Genomic DNA, 21073 nt, shown 5'->3' on the forward strand with positions numbered 1-21073 from the left:
TGCGTAAACGACTTAAAAAGAGCGTGGATAATTTATAGAAAGAATTAATTTAGGACAGCAAAAAAACAAATTAACATTTTTAGAGGCAGCTTTTTACACATGTGTTGCATTAACAAACAGTTGTAACAATTTTTTAATGATATTTTCTAACTTGTGAACTTTATATTTATTTATTCAGTCATTGCGGATATACTTCTGTACTATATTAAATATAAATATATATGTAAAAACAAAATATTGCTTTTACCCAGCCTAAACGGTGAACCTAAATAAATCCCTTTTAAACGGGCAGGTACGGGTACTGTTGTCATGGTAACGATACACTAATCTTTGCGTCTTCTTTTTTTTTCACTTCCTGGTTTACTTCGTGGTTTTTGTATTGTGCTTAATTTAATGACATCTTTTTAGATATAGACTGTTTCTTGTGCTTTTTCTCCTTTTGTATTTTCTCCAGCAAAGACTGAGCAATTTCAGACTAATGGAAGCTTTTGGAAGCCGTTACAAGAGGAGTACAAAAAATGGAAGGTACATTTTACACAAAACAATACTCCTTTGGTAATTATTGGAATTAGGTTAACATATGCCTTTTTTTATTATAAGGGATGGCAAAGCTGTGTACACGTTCCCTACAGACACCAAGTATGTGGGAGACATGAAAGATGGGTTGTTTCATGGCAAAGGCGTGCTGTTCTTTCCTAATGGAAGTAAATATGAAGCCACCTGGGAGAAAGGCATAGCTAAACAGGTGAGTTATCTGTGAGTCTGTGTGGGTTTCTTGCAATAATTTCAGACTGCATGCATTCACATGCCTGACCGTGCTTCCCATTGGTTATACTTCATACTACATCTGTTCCCTTTTAGCAATCACTCACCATTATTGTTGGGGTAATTATGTTGCTGCCATTATTTCCTAGGATCTTGCTTTGTTCTTCCCTGCTCTGATATGATCTTTCATAAGCTTTGTAACTAAAGCTATCATTTCCCTTTTTTTAATCATTGGTGCAGTTGCGCTGTGTTTTAAATGTTGGCAGCTCTGAACCATGGTCAATCTTGGCTTGTACTACCTTGCACCTGCATCCGGGACCAGAAAAAAAACCTATAGAAAAGTATAGTATGTGTAATCTAGTATTTTACAGCAAATGCTTAAGTTTAAAGTAATGGTAATTAACTTCACTATAGAAATTGCATTGTTTAATTCAACTTCTTAAAAAAAAAAGGAACAATAATTTCTTCATACCCCTTTTGTGGTTTCCCATATTATTATACAGCCCTGAAATTTTATATATTCACCGATATTTAATGCTACAGCTCAACACAAAACAGAGGTGATAAAATATGGTTGTCACGTTTTCTTACAACAAGCATTAAAAATTAAAATGTTTGAAAATGTCAGTATTTAATCGCTTTAATCTCATACCCCTAAATAAAACCGTATGCCAAAAAATTACATTCAATAGATGATTAAAGACAAACTGGCAGACCTGTGATGTCAGATGTTCTTACAAATACACTTATTTTATGTCAAGGTATTTTTTAGGAAATGTTACTGAACAGAAGTGTAGACCAAGGAACATAGCAGACTGGTCTTGAACAAAGTTATGGAGAAATTAAGCAGAGTTTAGTTCTTAAACAATCTCCCAAACTATAAGCATATCTTGGACCTATGTTCTGTTAATTTTTTTTAAATGTATTGGTTTCACTTGACTTTATTAAATTGAAACTGTATTTGATCATGTAAAACTGGAAACTAAACAATCTAAATTAAACTAATTGTAAATTAAACTAAAATGTAATTTACCTTAAGGATTAATAAAGAATTTTTGAATTGAACTGACTTCACTTTATTGCATTGAGAATTCAGTTTGACTAAAGTAACCCCCCTAGCACAAGCTATATTGGAGATACAACAAATGTGAACAAAAGAGCTCTGTTAAATGATAACAAAAGGAACTTTTAGGAGTACCTGCTAAAAGCTATGTGTGCAAAAAAAAAAAACACCACCATTACCCTGAATACATCATACCACACTGGAACTTGGCAGTGTCACCATCATCCTGATATGAAATGTATTTCTTTATTGGAAATTTTAAAGCCTGTCAAAGTAGATAAAAAAATTGATGGAGCCAAAAATACCTGAGGCCAATTTTGGAGGTATATGTTTAAACAGTTGTAAAATTCTTGAGGTTTGGGGGAAGGTTACCTCTTTTGCAGGATTCAGCATTAAACATACAGCCAGAGGGAAAATGGAATAGTTTATACAAAAGCTTATTGATGTTTTAGAATTGTCCAGGCAAATTCCAAACGTGGTCGATAATATGACAAAAGTTGAAAAGTCATCAGTCGTCTTCTGCTTATCCAGGACTGGGATGCAGAGGCAGCTGTCTCAGGGAAAATGCTCCTCCAACTCCACCCAGGGAAGCCCAAAGAATTCCCATATCAGCTGAGAGACACAGTTCCTTCAGCCTCTTCTGAGCCATCTCCTGGGCCTCCTCCCGGTGGGATGTGCCTGGAAAACCTCTCTAGGGAGGCATCAGAAGAGGAAACAGATGCAGACTCCCTTTGATGTGCAGGAGAGATGGCTGTACTCTGAGCCTCTCCCAAATGAACTTGAAAACTGATTTTAAGAAATGCTCTATATCCAATCTGTTTGACTTTGAGCTATTTTGAAAAGAAGCATGGGCAAAAACATAATTTTCTACCTGTGGGGATTGGAGCTATAATTGCACCACAATGGAGTTCTCCTGGTTGCTGAATGAATCTGCATAATTAACTTTTCAGATTTGTATTTGTCAAAAAATATAACAAATAAGTTCTCCTTTAGTTATGTTGGTGTATATTTTAAAATTCCATTTAAACTGTCAGACTCAAACAATAGGACCCAGTATTCGAGGGGTACAAACAGATTTCTCAAAAATTTTATTAAAAATGGAACTGCAATCAACAGTGTTGGGCGTCTAAGGCAGGAACCTCTGGTCTTATAGTTCAGTCAGAGCCCAGAGGGTAAGGTTCGTTCCAGCCAGTTGGCTGCCAACACAACGTGGTTGGCGCCCTCCATAGAGTCCCAGACACTGATATCTCGAAGTTCAGAGGATAGGCAGGTGATCAGAACCGAGCAGATGAAGGAAAGCAGTATAATCCAGGGGGCAAAGCCACAGCTGGTGTCGATGACGTGCTCAGGAGTTAGATCCAGGAGAGCAGAGGTCTGAAGGGATGCCGAAGGGAAAGCCAGAACGGAGTCAGGAAACAGTTGCAGGTTCGGTTCACAGTCATGCAGAAGGAGTCAGAAGAAAGGTCAGGAAAACAGATTAGAACTGGGACAGGCAGGCTCAAAGGTCCAGAGGCAGAACGGAGCAGGATCAGGCAATCAGAACATACAGGAACTCTAGAGAGCTCTAATGAATAATCTGGCACTGATGACTGGTCTGAAGGCTGGTTAAATAGAGGCCGAAGCAGTTGGATAAGATGAATGGTAATCAGAACTGGGTGGAGATAGGCAGGCGAGTGAAATGAGTAATCAGACCAGACATCAGGGCATAGATCACGACAAAAACACATGTACATTTGTGGTAATGATTAGATAAGTCCTGGTGTCTATCTCCAGTTTTCTACAGGCGAAAGGCGGGCAACACCCTGGACAGGTCGCCAGTCCATTGCAGCATCTTCATTATGCAAGTGGCAAAGATTTGGGAATGGAATGAGAGCAATGTCTTTGATCTAAGAACAAAGTGTCATATTTGCATAAGGCTGGAGCAATGAATGTCTCCACATTTGCAAAAGTGTATGATGTAATGTGACATGTGATGATATGGCAGGGTGTCATACTGGAGTTGTATAAAATGCTTCTTTAACTGTGATTCAGGGCTGACTTCCAGAAGGGACCCTGGTTGGTAAGCGTTGCCATCTGTAACCCTGAGCAATTTCTCGGGTATGAGTAAGATTACAATTTCTGTCAAAATCTGTTGTAATGTCTCATGGTTATTTAAAACATATACAATAAGAAGTGTTATTTAAAGTGTTTGCTCTGAGTGATCTCTTCTCAGGAAAGAATCAGGGAGAGAAAGCTTAAAGGTGTAAACACAGAGCTTTCCGTTACAGACAATAGGGGGAAATATAAATTCTTTTGTGGTCCTACAAGCACTGAAAACTGACATTTGAAAACCTCAGCAACTACTTATCTCTTCAGAAACCATGTCTGAGGTATGCAGGATAACCTCCCAGACCTTACATGCAGCTGTTTGTGCTTGAACTATTTTCTGTCTCTACAGCGTGTGCATTATCTTGAATGGTGCAAGCATTGTTTCTGCCTTTCATCTTTTGAAATGCGGTTGTTTGCTGTCTTGTTTGTTTCAGCCATAAAAAGAAGTGACAAGTTATACCAGAAATCAGTGCTTTTTATCAAATTTTTAAAGGAGTTACATAAAACATAATTATCAATGAGTGAAAACGTAAGTTTTCAATGTTCTCTTTTCCAAGGGGTCATTTATCTTTGCTGATGGTCTGGAGTACCAGGATAGGAACTGGGACTACTGTGATGGTTATGACAGGCGTTTCTACAGCGAAAGATGCAATGGATTCAGACCACCAGGTTGGAATTTTTATGCTTACTCTGATTCCTGTTTTTTTATAGCCTTGTTAGTCTTCATTACAGACACATGTTTTTACCAAAACAAATGCTTGATTCACAATGAGCAAAGGAAATCCAACAAATCATAAAACAAATACAGAAAAGTTGGTGATAAAAACATATTCAAATACAACATTTGATTTTAAACAGTGGTAAGACAGTAGAGAAAATATTTTCATTTTTTAATACACACAGTATATCATTTATTTTACAATGTATAACTATAGGTTATTTACTATAGGTAAAATTTATTGTGGTAGGTTGCAGGTTTCCCAACATCTTAGATGTTTGTACAGTAACAAAAAAAGGGGGTTTGCTCTGTCTGTTTTCCTTTTTAACCATGTACCCTGCAGTCTTTGTCAGATTTAGAATCTTAGGCACTAAAAATAACTACGGTGGGCATCAAGAGCAAAAAAATTCTCCACCCATCAGACCAAATATAGACTACTGGCATGCTTGGTTTGCATAAATAAAAATAAATGACTGTGCAAATATTATATATACAAACACCCATTTGTGCTTGAAAGTTTACATACCCTTCCATTAAGTGATAAAAGTAATAGGTAATAAAAATTATAATAAATGTAAATCATGATGTTGAGTTTGAATATCTATATGTACATACATATGTATGTATTAATAGCTAAAACAAGTAAACAATCCTGATGGAGCTCCTGTACTAAAATTGTGTGTAATGTTCAGAAAATGTTCAGTAAGACTTCTGCTCCTGTTGACAGGTATGTTGCTTCATTCTTGATGAGCAAGGTACTTTAGTTTGTCGGGGATCGTTTTGTTTTTTGTTTTTTGTTTTTAATAAATAGATATAATATTACTTGTCATTTTATTCTTTATGACTGAAATGTTGAAAAAAAATGTTATCTGCAGTTTGTTGGCCATTTATTTATAGTCACTGTTAAAGTTAGCCCAGCCCTGCTTATTTGTAAGATATTCCAACACTGCTTTTCAGAACTTAATGCTCATTCAGGACTCACCTGGTGTAAAACTGCATCAAATGTCAATTTACCCCTTTAAGCTGACAGTTAGAGGGAAATGTTCTTTACTGTTTGACAAGCTTTCTGTTTACACAGGAGAAACTCAGCTAACTAATGTGCATCCACCTCCATCCATTCCTGATGGCTGCTATGATTGCACTGATGGATTTTATGACCCGGTTTCTAGAGTCGTCACTTCTTACACTGGCAGATTCCTCAGGAATGTAGGTAAAACAAATATAATTCATAATAATAAACTTGGTTTAATCACTTTTGTAGCCAAGACAGCAATCAAAATGACTCTTCTCTTAGAGTGATGATTATGGTGATCATTATTATAATCTAATCACATATTTTATGAAGTGCATGTTGCATTGAAAAAGAGAGACCATATGTAGCTGTGTCACTGCACTTTTACCCCACAGTAAAACTAAAGTCCTTCTTTCAGGTCCTTTCAGTTTATACATTTTTCTTCCACTAAACTGATGCCAAATTGGCTCAGTGTGTGTGATGAACATCCAAGTATCGAAGGCCTCTGATGCCAAAGTAAATTTGAAAGATGAAAGCAAATACCAAACACATATTTCCATTTCACATTATGTACAAAGACTTGTTTTAAAGCTTCTTTGAGTGATACACTGGTGTATGTGAAGTCTTAATAACCCTGTAAAAAAATACCTTTACAACAGTAACAATGCCTCCACTCATCTAACCCCCTGTATCAAATTTTTATTTGTTTCTAGTCATTTATTTGTAGTAAATAAAATTGTTGGGCAAGTTATGGACTGTTTAGCAAATATTTTTTCCGTTATTAAATGTATATATATATATATATATATATACACACACACAAGGGGCGTTCAATATTTCCCTGACCCACTTCCAGTTGTTTGATCTAGCTGAAATTTTGCATGTGCAATTATTTGTATCTATAGATTAATTGGCAAATTACAGCTCTGAGCTAATGGTGGTTTCTGATTTACAGGTGTTTGAAGAGAGTAAATTCTGAAATCGAGCTCGTTGAGCAGTGATCCCCACACCATGGGAGACTTTTGATCAGGCATCCCCAAAGTCGGTCCTTGAGGGCCGCTGTCCTGCAGGTTTTAGAGGTTTCCCTGTTCCATCACAGCTGATTTACATTGATAGTTGATTAAAAGGCTTTTGCTGAACTGCAATCATCAGAATCAGCTGTGCTAAAGCAGAGAAACCTCTAAAACCGGCAGCACAGCGGCCCTCGAGGATCGACTTTGGGGATGCCTGCTTTTGATGAAATGAAAGTAACTTATGGTGATGAAGCCACATCATATGACCTTGAACAAGGTCATGTAATGCGTCCTTTCAAATATAAACAACGGATCACTGCTCGACACTAAACACGATCTCTTTCAGACTTGAGACACTTCAAACAACGGAAAACGGGAAACCACAATTAGATCAGAAATGTAAAATTCCACTTAATCTATTGAAATATACACATAACTGCACATGCAAAAATACAGTCTAAAAATAGCTTTTTTAGTTCATCAGTCTCCATATATTGCACAAGGAGAGAGTGGGTTGTGCACACTTGTTTATTTATCAGTTAAATGAGACCGTGATGGAATGGAGAACAGTCCAAGGTGTAACCCAAATCTCAGCTAATGGCCACTGGAGGTAGGTGCTAGCAATAATCCACCACAAACCTGCAAAGGAAAGAGGATAGGATTATTAATGCCTCTTTTTTTTAATAAACTAATTGTTTATGGGACTTAATTTCGTTATTTCTGACTACTGCTGGTAGAGGAAGAGATGTTAAGTGAAACTACTGAGGGCATTTATTGAAATAAAAGCCTGAAATGAGAGGTCCAGTTGTACAGCTCTAGTTCTAAAAGTACAAACCACAGGCTTAGAGAAATAAAATTTCAAAGGGGTAACATTGACATATTGGCAGGGAATTTATTTTATAAGGTAAAGCCTTACATTAGTTTCAAATACTGTTTGGTAAACCTGTTTTGAGACAGAGCAGGACTCTTTTGCCTGTTCACTAAAAGCTGGCTCTGTCTAAGAATGTTTGATCACAGTGAACCAACGGACCAATGTTAAATGAGTCCCTGTATTATCTGATTTTAAACTTCTGAGTTATGTTGTCTGACAGCTGGGCTTTTACAGGCTTTTTTTGTCCAAAGGGAAACATTGGAAGCACATTTTATGACTGAATCAATGCCCAGTATTTAAAGTAAATGCAGTCTGTCAGGTGTCCAGATAGATATTACCTAATTCTGTCATCCTCCATTAAGCAAATCTCCCAGACATGTTACAGGAAGTGATAATGACGCTCACTTCAGATGTTACAAGAGATTACAAGGCTGAGGCATTGTCTGTGGAAACTAATCATTTCAACACTTTGATTCAGAGTAAAGAAAACCCAGTCAGACTTCCCAATGTGACCAGCTAACCCTAAAGTAGCTTTAAGTGTCTTGGAAAAAGATTTGTTTTTTTTGTCAAAGCATTTCATAGAGATTTTATATGGTTGGACAACACAAAATGATGCAAAATTTAATTCAAAAAGAAATAATTGTGGTTTGGAGACCTGTCAAGGTTGTACTGGCACTTGCCAAAAAACAAACAAACAAAAAAAAAAAGTTATATATAAGCAGCAGTCCCTAAAAATTCTGCAAGGACAAGCAGATATGTACATGGATGGACTTTTAACTCGGTCAGTCTTACATTACAATAGTGTCATCCAAACTATTCCACTATATTAAAGGCAGGAAAGAGGATTCTGCTGTTTTTGTAGTTTTTGAATTGTGCTCTTGGTCACTGCCCCCTCCTCTGCAAGTTATATTTACAATTTGTTGGTGTGTTCTCACTGCTGCTGCGGCTGCTACAACTTACCAACTTACTACAGAATTACACGTCCAGCAGAAGTGCAGAAGTTCTGCTACCAAAGAATCTGTTTTCAGACCCTTTTGCTCCTTCAGGGCATGCCATCTCTGCAAAGAATCTCCTTAACACAAACTTAACCGGCTCTGTTCACTCCCACTTTCCCTCCTCATTTCAACTACATCAAAAAAAGGCTTTCTTTTCCGAATATGCTTGTCAGGATTTTTTTCTGCAATGATGCTAGTTTAAACAAAAGAGTGAACAAATAGCTTTAAAAAAGCCGCAGTAGCAAACAAGCATAGGAGTACTTCTTTGTGCTTCGGCATAATGGCGGACCGCTAGCCAAACAGCGTATATGTTACGCTTGGAGCCTATGTAAATAACGAACTGGGGTCCCGTACGCTAAATGTTTCATTTGACAAACAAGAAGCCAATCCACTTTCAATAGTAGACAAAGTGGATTGGCTAAAGTTTAGTAGGACCGACCTGGCTAGAATTTATGGATTTAAATTTTTTTGGAGGGGGAACCATACAGCCATCAATTAAGTCTTTTTAGATGAATCATCTTTCACACCTTTAATGTTCAAATTTTTTTGTCACTTGAGGCTTTTTTTCCATCATTTGGAAGAATCCCAGCTGGTTTCCTTATCCCTTACCTATTTCATATCTATGAGATATTATCTTATTCTTAGAAAGTATCTCATAATTATGAGTTATAGGTTTGTCTGTTTTTTCATGACAGAAGCAGAAACAGGCTTCTATACAATCCCAATACAATCCATTAAATTATGTTACTGTACTTAAACACAATTTTAAAAAGTCGGCGTTGTGCACCACTAAGTATTTAAAGGTACTGAGGAGGATTTTCACAATTTTTTAAAAAGACCCACCCACATTAGACCCCATTTAAAAAAATGCACATGCACAACCCTGTAATCACTCCCAAGACAGTACCCCTAATAAATTTAAGCGAGAGCATACTTGAGCCCATTTCTCCTTGTGCATGCTCTATTTAAAAGTTGCTGTTTTCATAGCTCATACAAGCTTACTGTGCCCAAACGTCCGCCCTAATCCCTAGAATCCTCAATCGCTATATAGAGCAGGGAATATATAGTGGACTTTATAGCAAACTCAGTTAACTTACCGCTCGGACAGATGAACACTGCTTTTTGCTCCCTGTTGGTGCCGTAACTCCTCCTCCACTGCCTGTGTGCACCATCTTTCTTATTAGTCACCCCTGTCGGGTAGCAACAGCGGGCCACTGTGACAACAAATCCCGGAATGCTTTGCATGGAGAACTCTCCTTGCAAAGCATTTCGGGATGTATCGGCATGTTATGAGGCTTTTCTTTTCTTCTCATACACTTCGTAGACACTTTTTCTCTTATCACCCTCTGCCATGTTCAAAGGAACTGCTTTGAGAAAGGTGAGCTTCAATGACTGGCTGAAACCATAGCTCACCACAGATATACGCGTAACAGTGCGCATGCGCAGAAACAGATAGCTAACTGGGGACAAGCACGTAGGACAGACTTATGTACACATATCACCAGAATGATTGACAGTTAGGAGGACCATTTACTTTGATGATAATAATAATAATAATAATAATAATACATTTTATTTCAAGCGCCTTTCAAAACACTCAAGGTCACTGTACATGTAAAAACAATAAATGGTAAAAAACAGTCGTCATAATTAAAAGAAACAACACAAATTACACAAAGGAAAGTAATATAAAATCATAATGAAAAGGCAATCTTGAACATGTGGGTTTTGAGTTTGGATTTGAATACGGGTAAAGACTCGGTATTGCAGATGTCAGAGGGGAGAGAATTCCAGAGTGTGGGCGCGGAACGTGAAAAAGCTCTGCTCCCCATGGTTTTAAGATGGGCTGAAGGAACAACTAAGTGAGTGGTAGAAGAAGATCTAAGAATGCGGGGGGGAGTAGAAATTTGAAGTAAATCAGAAAGGTATGGAGGGGAGAGATTGTGAATAACTTTAAAAGTAAGTAGGAGGATTTTGAACTGAATTCTATACTTCACAGGTAGCCAGTGGAGCTGCTGCAGGACTGGGGTGATGTGTTGAAAAGAAGGGGTTCTAGAAATGATGCGAGCTGCTGAGTTTTGTACTGACTGAAGCCTGTGAATGGATTTTTGAGGAAGACCGAAAAGAAGAGAATTACAGTAATCAATGCGGGAAGTGACCAGACTATGAACAAGAGTGCAGGTGGAGCTAGTGGAGAGAGAGGGGCGAAGGCGATTGATATTGCGTAAGTGAAAGTAAGCGGAACGGGTAAGGTTGTTAATGTGAGAGGAGAAGGACAAGGTACTATCAAGGATGACACCCAGACTCTTGACCTGAGGTGAGGGGGAAATTATGGAGTTGTCAAATGAAAGGGAGAAACTGTCAGCTTTGGATAAAGTAGATTTTGTTCCCACTAAGAGGATTTCGGTCTTGTCATTATTCAGTTTAAGAAAGTTGGAGGTGAACCAGGATTTTATTTCGGTTAAGCAGGAGATTAATGAAGGAGGTGGGAGTGAAGAGTTTGGTTTACAAGAAAGATAGAGCTGGGTGTCATCCGCATAACAGTGAAAATTGATGTTGAATTTCCTAAAGATATTGCCAAGGGGGAGAATGTAGATGATAAAAAGTAGGGGTCCTAGAACAGAGCCTTGGGGAACACCGGTGGTAACTGGAGAGGAGTTGGAACGATATGACTTAATCTGAACAAACTGAGTGCGGCCAGAAATATAGGATTGAAACCAGGCTAGGGGAGTGTGAGTGATGCCAATTGTATAAAGTCGATGGAGTAGGGTAGAGTGTGAAACTGTGTCGAAGGCTGCACTTAGATCAAGAAGAATGAGGATGGAAATTAGACCAGAGTCAGCTGCTATTAAAAGATCATTGATTATTTTTAAGAGGGCGGTTTCAGTGCTATGATCCACCCGGAAAAAGAAAATCCTCCACTATAACTTTAAAGGCTGAAATTGTTATATCTCCATTTAAAATATGGCAAAAGCCAACAATAATGCCACGGGTCTAAACTTTATCTGATTGATCCTGAAGTTAAGATTTACCTGCACAAAAAACTGTGCTCAGAGATGGACATCTTTAAAAAAAAAAAAAAAGGTTCATCCATCATTCAAAAGTACCTATAATGTTTCTTTTAAAGCAGGTTTGTAATTCAGATGAGAAATCTGCCTCTCAAAAAGAGCAGCTCCACTAGTGCCCGGATTTTATTCACATTTACAAATAGACTGAAGACAAGATTCAAATATGTCAGATGTTTTAGATTTCAAAGATTTTTAAAGGTCTTGATAGTAAAAAAAATCCTAAAGAAAGGTATTCTTTACATTTATAGATCTGACATTGCTAAATAGTTAAATGAAACAGGGAGGGGCAGCAAGAAACTAAGACAGAAAAGTTCACGGAACATTGCTCACTTTTGATTTAAATAGATATAGAGGAAAACAGGAACTGTGGAAGTGATGGTTGCCTGTTTTTGGTTGTGGTCATGTTTGTGCCTTCAGAGGGATGTGCCCTGTATGTGGCGGCTGATGACAAACGTTATTTATGCCTGTTTATGCTCTCCCTTTTGTCTTGATACACAACTCTTGAGAGGAATGCTTCTGTATCCTGTAAGGATTTATTTTTCAACCCTGGGAGGTGAAGGCATATTTGTCAGAGTGGGTGTGAAGACTGAATTTATTGCCCAGTGGCTTCCGCCCAGGATGAAGACTGCAAAGATGATGGGACACAGGCAAGACCCTCCCTCCCAGTGGGGGGGCTCACTGTAGCAAGGAAGAGGAAGGAGATCCCCATGCAGCTGTGGATGTGAGAAGAGGGAAAATTAACCAGATGAAAAACTAGATTTCTGAAAAAGGCAGTTTTCAGTACAATTCACTTACTTTTTATGGTGTTTAAAAAAAGCAACAAGGAAACATGAGGCTAACACTTTATTTACTTAACAAACCTGACGTCCTTAGTTACTAACACTGACATGGACAAACAATCCATTCTGGACAGATGCCGAGCTGCAAAACAATAGGATCTTTCACTAAAATGTCCCAAGTGGTTTTTAAGATGTTTATGGAGGACTATAAAAGCATTTCTATATAACATCTTGCTGCACAAGAACGTGCAGCAAGATGTTCAAATTTAAAGTATAGAGCAGACACAAATACTACATTGTATTTATGAAGTTTAAGCATACAAATCAAACTTGTCCTTATTTTCAAGACTTTCTGTCAGCCTCACCTCACCACTGGGTCACTTATTTCTATGTAAAACATAGACAATTTGCACCTTTGCTTGGCACAGTTTGCTTACATATAGACAACTATTTTACCCGGCTAAACAATATTATGCTTCTGGTGCTGCAAGAGGTTTCTATTGTTATTCTGGTGTTTACTAATTCCGCTGCTACTGCCTTCTTCTTCTGAATATTGCAAACCTGTAAAGATACTTAAGCCAATGCTCAAGTCAGCCAGTGGTTGCCATGATATGCGCTGTCTGAATACTGCTGGCAGTAAGAAAGGAGCTAGGAAGAGGAAGCATAATGCTTACTATTGATAGTCCATTTAGTATAGGGATCTATTGTTGTTCCTATCAGCAAAATTGCAGTAACACGGTTACTAACAATCCAAAGCATGGAAGTATGCATGGACATCTTTAGGCCATGCTGAAGCCCCCCAAAAATATTGTCAAGCCCCCCCAAAACCATCCCTCTTCAAACATTGTCGGATGAGCACTAACCCCTGTTCAATGACAAAACGTGGCTGTAATGTGAATCAGGGGCACTAGGACCCTGTTTCGAATACATGCCCCTGTTATTATTCTGAAAGCTGCTTTGCTTGTTGCAGCATTGTTGTCAACTTAGTGACTTTGTTGTACATTTTGCAACTTTTCAGACACCTCAGACACCATTTCATATAATGAGTTTACTCAACCTCTGTTTCTGTTACCATAGTAACAGTCTCCCCCTCATCTCCCCTGGTCAGGACCAGTTCGTAATTTGTATAATTTTCATCAGAAAGAAACATATTTCAGAAATCATAAATACATATTCAGTCAAGTTGATAAATCTCCAAACAGCCACTTAAAATGTGTAAAAATTTCTAGGTATATAAAATTGTATTTTTACTTTCTGAAATGCAGTTTCTGTTGGCAGAAATTTTATTTAGAAAATGTTGATGAGAGTTTTGTCTAGAAATGTGACTTTTGAACAGGAAGATTCCTATTTTAGTGATCTACAAATGGAACAACAGAGAGGAGAGTGCTTTTATAAATGTTAAAACGACCTGCCATAGACACTTCATTTAAACCTACACATCAACTTGAGCAGCAATCCTCTCCCATGCAATCTCTGTCTCCTTTGCAGCTGTAGCGCTGTTGGTTTGTCTTTTAAACACATTACTGATTAAACTAACTCATAGCAGCCTTTGTAAAATCGCACATTATTTTCCAACTTAAGGCTACATCAATTCAGAGTTGAGGATTTAAGTCTGAGTTTATTAAACTTACTTTGTATAACGGCCTCTGGAGCAAATTTTATTTTCCAAAAAAGCGACTTACAAGAAATTTACCTACTGATTTATGTTTTGTTGGGGGCTGGCAATGGGAAAGAATTGATCACTCCAAGCCTCATCCACTATTTGCCTCTGTTAATTGTCTTCAAGTTCAATTTGATACCATAAGACTGATTTATGCAGTTTTAGTTTAGGTTAAAATAATCCTATTGAATACTAGAAATGATTTTATAAAGATCCTGAGTTTTGAACGTAGAGTATTTTTAATCTTGCCATTATTGGGTTCTCTCTTACTGCTGGATCAAAGCATTACTAAATATGCAAATTATTTGATGTTGACAGAAGTGTTTTGTCAAATCAATCAATCAATCAATCAATCAAAATCAATCAATTTCTTTATTGTTAACTATAATTTACATTGTAATTGAGATTTAAGTTTCAGTAGTTGTGACAAGTGTCTTGAAATAGTCCATTCTGTAATATATTAACAAAGGTAGGATGTATAGCTATACTAACAGAAGACTGTTTTATAACTACGGTATTCAAACTGCAGAGGGGTCCATCCTACTAAGGGCAGATAGCTTTTAAATAACTAAACCCAAGTAGTTTTTTATGTTAACGTCATGCATGTATTAAAGCATCTAATCTGGGGCTAAGAGCCCCCAAATACTGGGTCTTGAAGACATTTCTAACAAGATGTAGGCACAACTTAACTCACGCAACACTTGCAAGTATATGTAGCTTTATATATTTTGGGTTTTAATATGAGGAGCTTCTGCCATTCGTTACATTTTTTAGCCTCTGGAAGGCTGTATTTCCAATTTGACAAGCATCATCCATGTGCCGCCATGTACTTGTGTGCGGAAGGCTGAAGGCTGTCTAGATTGAGTACAGCATTCAGGAGTTCCTTTCTTATCCATGATACAGTTCTCACCGTTGACCCCACAAAACGAGAAGGGCTAGGATATAGGAACAGGAGATAGGAGCAACAATTTGTACTACTCCGAGCTAGCCTTCTTCTTCTCATACTCAAATTTACGAATAGCAATAGCATGTTTAATGGGACTTGTGGAAGCTCATACTCTTCTATATTTGTATATGGCCACTACATCTACTGTAAAAACAATAACAATGACAAAACCACTTTTCCATGCAATGCTTTAAGCATATAAACAGGTTTTCTAATAAGAACAAAATAATATTATTAATACCGCCAAATGTTACTTAATGATAAAGAACTGTTAAAAGCAGTCAAATTAAAAGAATATACGTACTGATGGTGTGAGTTGCAGCCCTCTAGAATACAGATGTCCGGTATGGTTCTGTTGCTCCAAATTGCTGACTTGTAATTCCAACTTCATATTCTAGTTGAAATTCCCGACTCAGAGGATTGATAATAGAACTTTTAAATATAAATGGAACATAGCTGCTGCAAAACTGCCTGGAAAAGCCAGATGCATACCAGGTCATTTGTTTTCATTTTTGCTGTGTTAAATCAGATGTGGATTTTGTAGACATTGAGCAGAGATACACATTTTCTGTTGAGGTTTTATGTTTTAAGAGTTTATTATAATTTTATTTGGTCATTTACTGACACAAGCATATGAAAACCAACAGCATGGGATCTCCAAACGTAACAGTGTTATTTACAACATTCTACTTAAGTCTGTCATTTGTGGTTCCAAATGTGATAGCAGGGTGTTGGGAATGATTGTTGTTCTTAGTCATGGATCAAGGACAAAACATTGTTTTCTTGTGAATTAGAAAAAGGATAATAGCCATTCACCAGGTGTAGCTTAGAGCATGCAACAATAGAATGCAGCCCCTGAGAAAAACAGAATGGATTGTCTCCTGTGGCTGTAATGCTTGCAATGTGTTTAACTGTGTGATATGGATTTGGGGTGCATCTCTTAGATCAGGGGCAGCAACGCAGTGCCTGATGTCACCAAGGGGCCCTCAAGGGCCCCATGGGGTGCCCTCAGCATCTTCTGAAAACTCACTCACAACTCATTATTTTTATTTACTGTAATGTTATCCTGTTTATTTCTTTCTAAATAGTATTTTATAATACTACCCCGATAATGAAATCACCTACAAATTACTTGTCGAATTATTATAAAGAAGTTCCAAAACTTTTAACAACTTCTTGACAATTGAATACTTTATAAATTCTATTTAATATGTTGTATAAAGTTATATTGCTCGCTTGAATTTAAAATACTCCTATTAGCTTTTACCTCTAGCACTTTCACCTTTAGTTGTAATACTGCCTAACTCTCATTGAAAAGCTTTTCTCTTGTAATATTCAGCTCCTTTATTCCAATGAGCCTCACTCTGATCTGATTAGAAACAGAGCTGTTCTGGCATAGAGAATCTCATGATCTGAAACATTTATACATTATTTTTTTAATCAAAACTTACAATTTTAGATATATGATCATCTCTAAAATATTTGTTGTATCTAGTTTTATGAAAAGTTTTTAAATTTCTTGCTGCTCATTCAAGAAAGTTTTGAAGTGCAATGCTGTTTATAATTAAAAATAATACGAAATCAAACTTTGCACAAACTTTCAGCATTTGTTCAGTTATTTTCTGAACAAACACACTCCCAGTTTAGTTTTCCTACTTAGAATGTACCATGTGCTGCCATATGAGTTTGTCTTACTTTCCTGTGCCTTGAATGAATGGTTGGTTCTCAAACTGGACAGAAAACATTCCACTGCCAAGGAAAACACTTCAAGCGTCGGAGCTGTGGCCTGGTCCCTTTGTCCAAGTCCAGTTGAGGTGTTTCACAGACAGATAAAAATCAGCCTGAGCTCTGGAACAGAAGTGGAACAGAAAAAAAAATCTCTGGAAATTCTCCCCTTTCAAACATCTTTTAGACTTTAATCCACAAAATAAGCTTAATCCTCTGATCTTTGAATGATGAATTACATTTCTAAAGTTTTAATCTGATATCGAAAAATATCTCAAGCTGGTGTGTTGACAGTGCTCAGGAGACATTTGACTTATGCAAGCATGTTTAAATGCTTGTTTTGGCTTTTATATAATGGGTGATTTCACTGTAGTGCGTCTACAAACTGCATACAGGATAATAACGCATAATGACCTTACACCGAGCCTCTGGTAACTGGAACAAGAGCAGTCAAAACTTTCTTATTTCTGTCTCGGTTTCACTTTCACATGGCACAGAAGCCGTTGATGACCTATGCAAATCACCAAAAATTAGGAAAACATTTTTTTTTTTTTTTTTATGAGCCAGGGTAGGTCTAAGTCTTTGTGTACGTGTGCAAGTGTTAAATAACAGCGATCAGGCTGGAAGGAAACACTTTTCCCTCCAAGTGTGTTTTGAGGGTTAAGATAAACAGAATTTAACAAGGTGCCATTATCGCTTCCATACTCACTCTTGTGTGCCTTGAATGAGGATCATCCATGCATGCAGTCAGTCCACATTGGTATCAACCACAAAAAACTGCAGAGTGGGTGTAAATGAAGTAGTCGACCTTTATTAAAGTAAATATACCAGAATTACAGAATTTTGTGTATGAATAAGTATGAAAAGCATTTGTATTTCTAAATTTTACTCCCTGGAGCATCTTCATCCATACTTTATCTATTGATGGATTTGTTCTTCATTTAATTTATTTTGCCTTTTAACTATTTATCTCTTAATGATCCATCAATCCATTTATCAATGTAGTTTTTTCTTCCTCCTGCTTCTATATCCCATTTATAGTGTCTTCCATCATTTTTATTTCAATTCGTACATCCTTTCAACCAGAAGTTTCTGCAGATTTTATCATTAGACCAAGCAATACAAGGCCTTGTCTAGATAAAGCCTCAAACTCACTGCGAATCCAGACATTTGAATTGAGAAACTTCCAGGAGGGTAGGCGAAACGTCAAACCTTGGAAAGCAAGTCCAGTGGATTGTTTTTTAAAATTTTATGGAATTAGACTATCTAATGTTATTGAGGGGAAATCAGCAGTCAACTCATTGCACGGTTTATTTTTATTACATTTATTGATCAGAATGTTCCACTTCTTTTTTTGTTGTTTTTTTTTTTAGGATCTGAAAGGCTAATTGCCATTCTTATCTAATGTGGATTTTTTTTTTTTTTATATTCCTACTTTGGTTCATTTTCTTTTCTTCTTCTTTTTTTTTTGGCTGACTATCAAAAAAGTAGAAAAATACTTTTTTTATAATAGGTAGTTAAACATTTACTGTCTGGAAATATTGGGAATTCCTGGTTTTGGATTATTTGGATTATAAAAAAATGGCTGACTCTGATTATTTGCTGATTGTTGGTGCATAATCTCCAATATTTGTATTTGGACCGAGAACATTAGAATTATAATATTTGAACAGCAAAAAACAGTAGAAGGCCTGAATATTAAGATGTGATACTAAATACCTGATCTAAAAACAAATCTATCTTTATCTAGATTTATGGACTGCAAATGTTCTGCTCTAATACACTACATGGCAAAGCCTAAAATATACCAGCCACCTGTGCCCTCAGTTAACTTAAGCTACCAATTACATGTGACTTAAATCCTCAGATAAACGCTGCTATTCAATTTGAAGAGGGCAGAATTACAGCAAATATAAAATGTCTCAATCTAATCATCATTAAGCTGTGGGCTGTGGCTAATTGAGGTCAGTCTCATGGTAACACGGAGAATATATTGCCTCCAATAATTACCTGCCCCATTTTCGAACTACGTCACAAAGACTGCGCAAATGTTTGCTGTGACAGCTGTCGCGTGGCCGATACAGTCTAATTGCCCTCACGGTCGGCGCAGGTAGAGAGGAGAGCCGAGCTGTTATATTCGTGAAGTGGCTGGTGGCGTCCACGCCCACTGCTGCCAATTACACACAATCAGCGCGCGAGCCTCATGCTTCTCTGTAGGTACAAAAGGGGCCCCGCGCGCTCCGAGGATCCTCGGGGTGAGGCCCGCGAGCGGCTCAAGTGCGTGCAGCTGCGCGCGCTCCAGAGAAAGCTCACTTCCCTGCAATTAGCTTCTCGTTTCACCGTCTAACAAGGAGAGACTGGTTTATTATCGGCTCTTCTGGTAGCCTTTTGGTTTAAAAAAAGATTGGCCTCCATTTTTGGTGGGTTATTATTTGTTGGTGTCTGAAGTGGCTCTAAGAAGTTATTTTCCTCTAATCGTCAGGCCTATCTTGCTTTGACAAATTTATCCAAGACTTGAATGGCACTTCAGTGCTGCAGTCTAGCGCACAAAATGACCCGCAGTTAAATATGCAAGCCATTGATTGTTAACTTAAAATGAGCCTAACACCTTCTGTTTAGAGCAGAATATAAGATCTTTGTTCTGGCTTTCAGGTTGCTTTTGATTGCCTTTAAAACAGACAAAGTACAGACATTTCTGATAAATAAAACTTTTGGAAAATTGTTTGACGGTTTTCTTATTTTTTCTTTTTCTTTTGAAGGACAGGGGTCTTAGTAATGCTAAATGGACTGAATTTAAAATATGATTTTGGCTTGTTACATCATAACTTCTAACATTTTCTTCATGCATCTTTAGTCTTTAGCCCTTTTAAGTCTCTTAATTACTGAACAGACAAAAAAAATCAAACATTCAATTAAAAGGTTGTTTCATCTTTTTTATTTTTTGTCTATAGATAACTAAGAATTTGGGTTTATCTGGATCAGTTTTTTATAATGCTTAAAGACAAAACTAAATCAACAATTAATTCAATGTTTGTGCCTAAACAAGTGCTAAAGTGCAATATATTGAATTTAGTCAAGAATACTGCATTAGCACTGATCATAGTCCAGATTTAATAGCAGTATCACAGACCATGGAAATCCCACTAGCTTGTTAAAGTATTGGTTCATTTTAGTAGGCCTATTTGTGAAAAAAGCAGGTTTGATTTTGATAATTTGTACATATATATTCAGAGTATTGCAAATCGCAAAAAAACAAAAAAGATTTAATCATGAAAACGTATGTGATAGAGTACAAAATTTGTTGAATCTCTGCAAAGAGTGACAAGCTACCTTTGTTTCTGACAATTAATAAATATCCCAACAAATCTTTTTAACAGTTGACTCTGAACATGAGTGGATTGTGCGCACATGTCGGAAGGCTTGGGATGATTTTCCTGTTGGCAATGATTCCAAAAGACCTTCTGCATCCAGAGATGAGGAGGACAGCAAGATCATCTCATAAGAATGCATTAAATTTGAATTTTTGGAATTTCACCTATTAAAGCTGAGCTGAAAAAAAGGCTGTGTCTTTATTTGTGATGGAACATAATGGAATAAAAAAAGCAAATAAAAAATTTATAAAAAACACAAAAAAAGGACTCTTTTTTTTATCTTTATCAGCATAAAACTGTTTTCCTTTAGAAGACTGTAGCTCTTTCCACTTACAGGATTAAGGGTTTAAGTCTCAAGGCATCTATTCAAGGCAGCTCATGTTAGAAAAGTCAGTAAAGATTCCATTCCTGAAATTTGTTTTTGTCTCTTAACAGAGAATTATTTTTAACAAAGCAGTTAAAACCTTATAGAACAAACTTATTTAAGGAAAATAAGGGAAAAATAAACAACTATTTAATGCAAAGTTTTTAACATTTAATATTTAAGAATGCGATCAGAAGTTAAAATACTATGATTATAGGCATTATTACAGAATTAATAAAAACTTCAGAGATTAGCAAAATCGTGGAAGGTTAGTCAAATTTAAGTTACAATGACAAGTATTCACTCATAAACTGCCTTCCTAGGAACATGTTAAGCCTCAAACGTTTTACAGTTAGTAACAATACATTAGAAATGCTGCTTTTGATGCAGCTTTTGCCCGGCCCATACTGATAGAAACTAACATAACAACGGCCAATAATAACGTCTGGCAAAAACGTCATCCTTCAGCTTAAGAACCAAACCTGCATGCAGCCCACAGGAACTCAAAGGAGCTGCTGTGATAAACACTAAAGCTTTGCTTATTCTCTAAACGGATGGTTTCAATTCTCTCCATGCTAATTTAACACTCCTTCGCCTTTCTACTGCCTCAATCATGTTTTAAATGAAATAATCTT

The 21073-nt window shown here is 37.0% G+C and overlaps 1 protein-coding gene across 2 annotated transcripts; it reads left to right on the forward strand.

Moving 5' to 3' along the window:
* The first annotated feature begins 342 nt into the window (after positions 1-342).
* Positions 343-20275, forward strand: morn5 (MORN repeat containing 5). 2 transcript variants are annotated; one of them, XM_038283675.1, is made up of 5 exons: positions 343-525; positions 601-745; positions 4474-4585; positions 5713-5844; positions 20081-20275. In XM_038283675.1, the coding sequence occupies exons 1-5, from the start codon at positions 479-481 to the stop codon at positions 20203-20205; spliced, it is 561 nt and encodes a 186-aa protein (XP_038139603.1). In that variant the 5' UTR covers positions 343-478; the 3' UTR covers positions 20206-20275. The 2 variants fall into 2 exon arrangements, with proteins under 2 accessions (XP_038139603.1, XP_038139602.1); XM_038283674.1 differs by having other exon boundaries at positions 598-745; positions 20081-20274.
* The last annotated feature ends 798 nt before the right edge of the window (positions 20276-21073 follow it).

The sequence above is a fragment of the Cyprinodon tularosa genome, unplaced genomic scaffold (assembly GCF_016077235.1).
Source record: "Cyprinodon tularosa strain WSP-4 unplaced genomic scaffold, ASM1607723v1 ctg196, whole genome shotgun sequence".
Lineage (NCBI taxonomy): Eukaryota > Metazoa > Chordata > Actinopteri > Cyprinodontiformes > Cyprinodontidae > Cyprinodon > Cyprinodon tularosa.

Excerpts from the sequence above, each read along its gene's own strand:
- morn5 (XM_038283674.1), top strand. The coding sequence starts at position 479 with ATGGAAGCTTTTGGAAGCCGTTACAAGAGGAGTACAAAAAATGGAAG. Across the intron at positions 746-4,473 it reads AGAAAGGCATAGCTAAACAG|GGGTCATTTATCTTTGCTGA; the intron begins GTGAGTTATCTG and ends CTCTTTTCCAAG. Across the intron at positions 4,586-5,712 it reads CAATGGATTCAGACCACCAG|GAGAAACTCAGCTAACTAAT; the intron begins GTTGGAATTTTT and ends CTGTTTACACAG.